Source organism: Echinops telfairi, unplaced genomic scaffold, assembly GCF_000313985.2.
Source record: "Echinops telfairi isolate 266 unplaced genomic scaffold, ASM31398v2 ScPeMD7_443;HRSCAF=831, whole genome shotgun sequence".
Classification (NCBI taxonomy): Eukaryota; Metazoa; Chordata; class Mammalia; order Afrosoricida; family Tenrecidae; genus Echinops; species Echinops telfairi.
Window position 1 is genome coordinate 44,738,841 of NW_022104341.1, and position 4,893 is coordinate 44,743,733.

The following is a 4,893-nucleotide window of genomic DNA, read 5'->3' on the forward strand; positions in this document are numbered from 1 at the left end:
AAAAAATTGTAGCTGCTTAGACCAAGATGGGTATGGTAGAAAAAGGAAAATAAGAAAAATATAAAAGAGTTAAACTTGACAAAACCTGGATGTGACTATAATAAAGGAGATGACGTCCAGAAAGGTGTGAAGGAACGTTGCTGCCCTGCACAACTAGGTGGACGTCATTTGATCCCTGGAGTCGGGGAACCGTGGAGAAGGAAGATTATGGATCCTTATCTTTGATTCTAGAATGCCTTCCAGCTCCTTGTAAACACCCACAGTGCCAACTATTACTTCACCGTCAAAGGCCAGTTTAATCATCAATGTCTTCTATGAAGCCTTACAAGACTTTTCCGAGCAGACAACAGTTCCTTTCCTTAAGGTCCCTTTGTGCTTCATACACGATCTTACATTACCTACAGTATTACAAAGTAATGTGTCTATCCACTGAGGACATCAATTTACCATTACCTTGTAATATCTTCCAAGAACATAATAATACCTTGCACATTTCCACTCTGCTGGGGTCTTACCAATGATTTTGGGGCAGAAAGAAGGAGCTAAAAAGGAAGGCTTTTTCAAAATCAATTCTTTTAAACTGGAGTCTCAATATACACACAGCAGTTGCTAATATTTGTGAGTCTGTTGGAAACATGATATCACAGTAAAAAATAACTTGATCTCTGTCATTTAATAAGGACACGGTAACAGTGGCCTTAATTCATATAGATGCTATATGCAAATAAGAATGGATATAATAAAAAATTTGAACTTACACCTCTAGCAGCAAGTTCCATTTCAGTACTATCCCAGTGATCAGTCTGCTCTAGAAAGTACATCATTTCATCAAAAACATCTTCAAACTTCTTTGGATTCTGCAAGAAAAAAGTTTAATTTTAAACTCAATGTGTGAAGCTTAGACCTATAAAGTAAATAAGTTACTCTTTAAGGAAGTGCATTGGATCTTCATTCTATTAGATAAATGAATTAAATCAATCTCAAGGTATGCCAAGTTCATTTGCTTTAGTGTTTTATTATTCTAATATTTTATAGAAACCTAGCAAGATATCATAAGCAAACTGCTTAAAAAAATATAAGAAAACTGCTTACTGCTTAAATATATATGGTTACATCTACTCCTTGCTTATCCACTACCTCTTTATCCAATGATTTTATTTATGACAATATAAAAAAATCTATCTGATTATTTTGATAATTAATGATGTATACCTGGCAGTAATGAATGCCAGTCTAAGTTGAGAATAACACTCATTGTGGTTAAGGTTATGTATCAACTTGGCGGGAGAACAAATGAGTCTCAGTGGCTTGGCAGTTGTAAAATGTCAACATGTAATCAGGCAGTTATGTAATAAGGCAGTCGTTCTCCATTTTGTTATATAATGTGGTCATCCTCTAGTTTTGCCCAATGCCTATTTTCACATAACGAACTGATCTTCCAAACCGAACTAGGTCAGCAAGTGAAAACTGGGTTAGATTGGCCCTAAAGATAAAAATTGGTTACAGCAGATAATGTGTAATATTTTTTATTCAGTTCTGCTCTTTTGGGGACAACTAGAGTTCACATAAGTTTTTTCCAAAAGAGCAGAACTGAATCAAAGGCATCATAGATTATCTGCTATAAGTAATTTGATTTTAAGGATTAATCTACACCTAGCCCTTAAGAGTGGACAGCAATATTCATAGCCAACCACTCAGCTATCAGCTTGTTGTACTGTACCAATTGCACTCTACTTTTTTGGACCATAGAGGCTTGTATGCTGCAGTGATGCTGGAAGAAAGGCCACTGGGATTTCAAAGATCAGCAGGACCACTTCCTATTGTAGACCTTAGTGTCTGTTGTGGGTTAGCTCCAACAGAACTTCCACACTAAGATAGGCTAGAAGGACTTGGTTCTTATCATCTAAATGAGTTCTTATCACTGCTTCTGTCTTATTCAATCCCACAAAGATTAGTAATAGACAACTCAATTTATATTTTCATATTTCTAATATTTATACTTATTTTTGAAGCCCAGTTAACCAACAGGATTGAGAGAGACAGGAAAGAAAGTATTTGTAAATAGAAACTATAGTAATAACAATGTAGTTATAATAGATCTGATGATGATTCTTACTGTGGCATCCATAGGCTTTCTGGCAAATTGGGAAGGATTCATGAGAAACAACTTGGTCACACTGTGTGGACATTTTCAGAGAAAATCATTTAACCCAAGTACAAATCAATGTGCTTGGGTTAATTACTTTTAATGTGTTACATTTTGTAACCGACTACAAGATATTTTTGTTCTATAAAATTTTTTAATATATTTAATCTTAAATTGAATCAAGACAATGACAATAGGAAATTGGCTAACAAATTAAGTTTACCTTTTGTGCTTTTACAAGTAAAGCTGATAAAATTGTCCTTCCACTCTCAGCGAGGAACATCCTGTTGGCTGTTTCTGAAAGAATTACCTGTAAAAAAACAGCCACAGCCAATGAAGAATGAGATCCATAATTAATTTAAATGCACATCAAACATCTATGGACTCTATGCATAAATAACTCTAATAACAGTTAAGGTACTATATGTGGTACTATTTGTTCAGGCTGACCATATGAAAAATCCTAATTTACTAATATTAAAAGACTTCTTAAGCTCTTAGTTAAAAATAATTATAAGGAGGTTAATCTGCATTTAAGTATGTTCAGCATGAGATTAGAAAGTCTAAAATAATTTTATATAACCTCAAACAGAGGAAAATACATATTTTATTATTAATATTATTACTTCATTTTGAAAAAGAAAGTATTTTACAACTGATTGTTGACAAAATCAAGAACACACACTAATTGAAAATGTAAAAAGAAAAGATTCTTAAATGGCCTGTTCTGACAAAGCCTGGGAAGCCATGGGGAAGCAAAATGAGACATGGGCACGGATCCCAGGAAGTGGCAGGGAGGAACAACAAACTGAGTAGCCATCAGGAACAGGAATAATAAAAAGCAAGGAGTTACTCGGTTTATATGCAGCTTAATTCTAGAGTGTGAGGGTAAGAATGGATGATTGGCTGGTTGAAGTCACTTAGTGTTAAAAAGTAATAATAATACCTGAAAAGCCTGTCGAATACAGTGAAGTTTGGCAAGAAAATCACTGTCTCCAAGGCACTCCAACATTTCAGTTCTATGTAATAAACGGGAGAAAACTGTTAAACTGGATTCGAAATCAAGCCGACTACAAGTTTGGACTCAAACAAGGCTTAATCTCAGGACCTTAATATAAAACACATGTCTTCTCAATACTGACAGAACAAAATTTTAACTTGGACGAAAAAATAATTTCTTCCTATTCTCAGGAACATTTTTAATAAATATCAAACAAACATAGCAACAGCACTCTAATGTTGTTCATAAAAACAAACAAAATGAAAACGGTACCTAAGCACTCTAGAATAAATCCTTCCTTCTTCAACTAAATGCATGGCTTCTTCATAAAAAGGGCAGTGGCAGAGAGACTCCAGGCCGTAGGTATGCCGTACTTCCCTCTGCTCTGCAAGCTAAGAAAACGGTGGGTTTAAACAGACCAAACTGATCAAAGAAGAAAGACATGGCAGAAAATACATTTTGCCAGCATCTAAACGTTAAATTGGTGAAACTATGAAAATCATTGAACAAGATTTACAATAAGATCTCATTTTTCAAAATTCAGCTGTAAAAATTAAAGTTTTAAAATATGCATTGTTTTTTTTAATCCAACCACTTAAATGCATAGAGTACAGAGAAAAGCAATATTCTATAGCTACAGGGTCATTGCGAGTCAGAATTGACTCAAGGGCATTAAGTTTGGTTTGAGTTAAGCATAAACAACTATTACTACAAAGGACAATTTATTATTAAGAAGTGCTTAAAACATACCCACTGCTTACTTTTCAATATGGTTAGGTTTCAAAGAAAACTTTGAAAATGTTATGTAAATCAATGTTATGCAAAAATGGAGGATGTATAAGCCCATATGGAAGATGTGCTCATGAAGTGTCGACGGGATTAGGTATCAAAAGATCCAAAACAAACAACTATATCGAAGTGAACGAGGGTGTGTGTGTGTGTGTGTGTGTGTGTGTGTGTGTGTGGTGTGTGTGTGTAATGGAGACCCAAAGCCTATCTGCAGAATACTGGATATTCCCCACAGAGGGTTATAAGGAAGGAATGATTCAACCAAGGCACAGTATAGCACCGAAGAATCACACATCATTCCTATAGTTCCGCAATATACTTCCTCGCCCAACTACCATGAACCAGATGTAACTTACAAATCTGGCTACACTGGAGAATACACAATGGTACAGATAATAGCTCTTGACACATGGAATTCAGGAAAGATAAACTCCTCAGGAACAGTAAAGGGAGTAGCGCTATATCATGAGGGTAGGGGGTGGAGGTTCGGGAGGGTGGAGGCTGAAAAAGGGGACCCATCACAAGAATGGACATATAGCCCCCTGTGTTAGACAGGGTCCTCTAGAGAGACAAAACCAGATCGCTAGTAATTATATATATATTTATAAGGATAAATATATAACACAAGAAATGAACTGTTAAATTATATACAGATAGATATATAATGCAAGAAATGAACAGTTAAATTATAAAGTATTACAAATGGCTCAGTGCAACTCACTCCCGTGAGAGAGAGTTGTGTGACACTGGCAGTCCTTTGAGTCTTGAGGGCCGCTAGGTCGTCTTCTGTAGAGAGAGCTAGGCTATATCAGCACAGCAGCAAATAGCAAGACAGGTCACCAACTGTCAGTCCCCAGCTCCAGAGATGTAAATTTCAATCGTGTGGTCTTAAAGGAACCTCAACTTACAGCGACACAGTCCACAGGCTAGGCGTCCCACAGGCAGTGTAGCCTGTAAA

The 4,893-nt window shown here is 35.9% G+C and overlaps 1 protein-coding gene across 1 annotated transcript in view; it reads right to left on the reverse strand.

Moving 5' to 3' along the window:
- The window catches only part of MIGA1 (mitoguardin 1), an 81,931-nt gene that overhangs the window by 10,193 nt on the left and 66,845 nt on the right, over nt 1-4,893 (reverse strand). Inside the window, exons 7-10 of the mRNA XM_045291736.1 lie at nt 3,420-3,538; nt 3,093-3,165; nt 2,370-2,456; nt 759-857 (exon numbers count right to left, since the gene is read on the reverse strand). Coding sequence (XP_045147671.1) covers nt 759-857; nt 2,370-2,456; nt 3,093-3,165; nt 3,420-3,538 — 378 coding nt within the window. The remainder of the gene's footprint in view (nt 1-758; nt 858-2,369; nt 2,457-3,092; nt 3,166-3,419; nt 3,539-4,893) is intronic.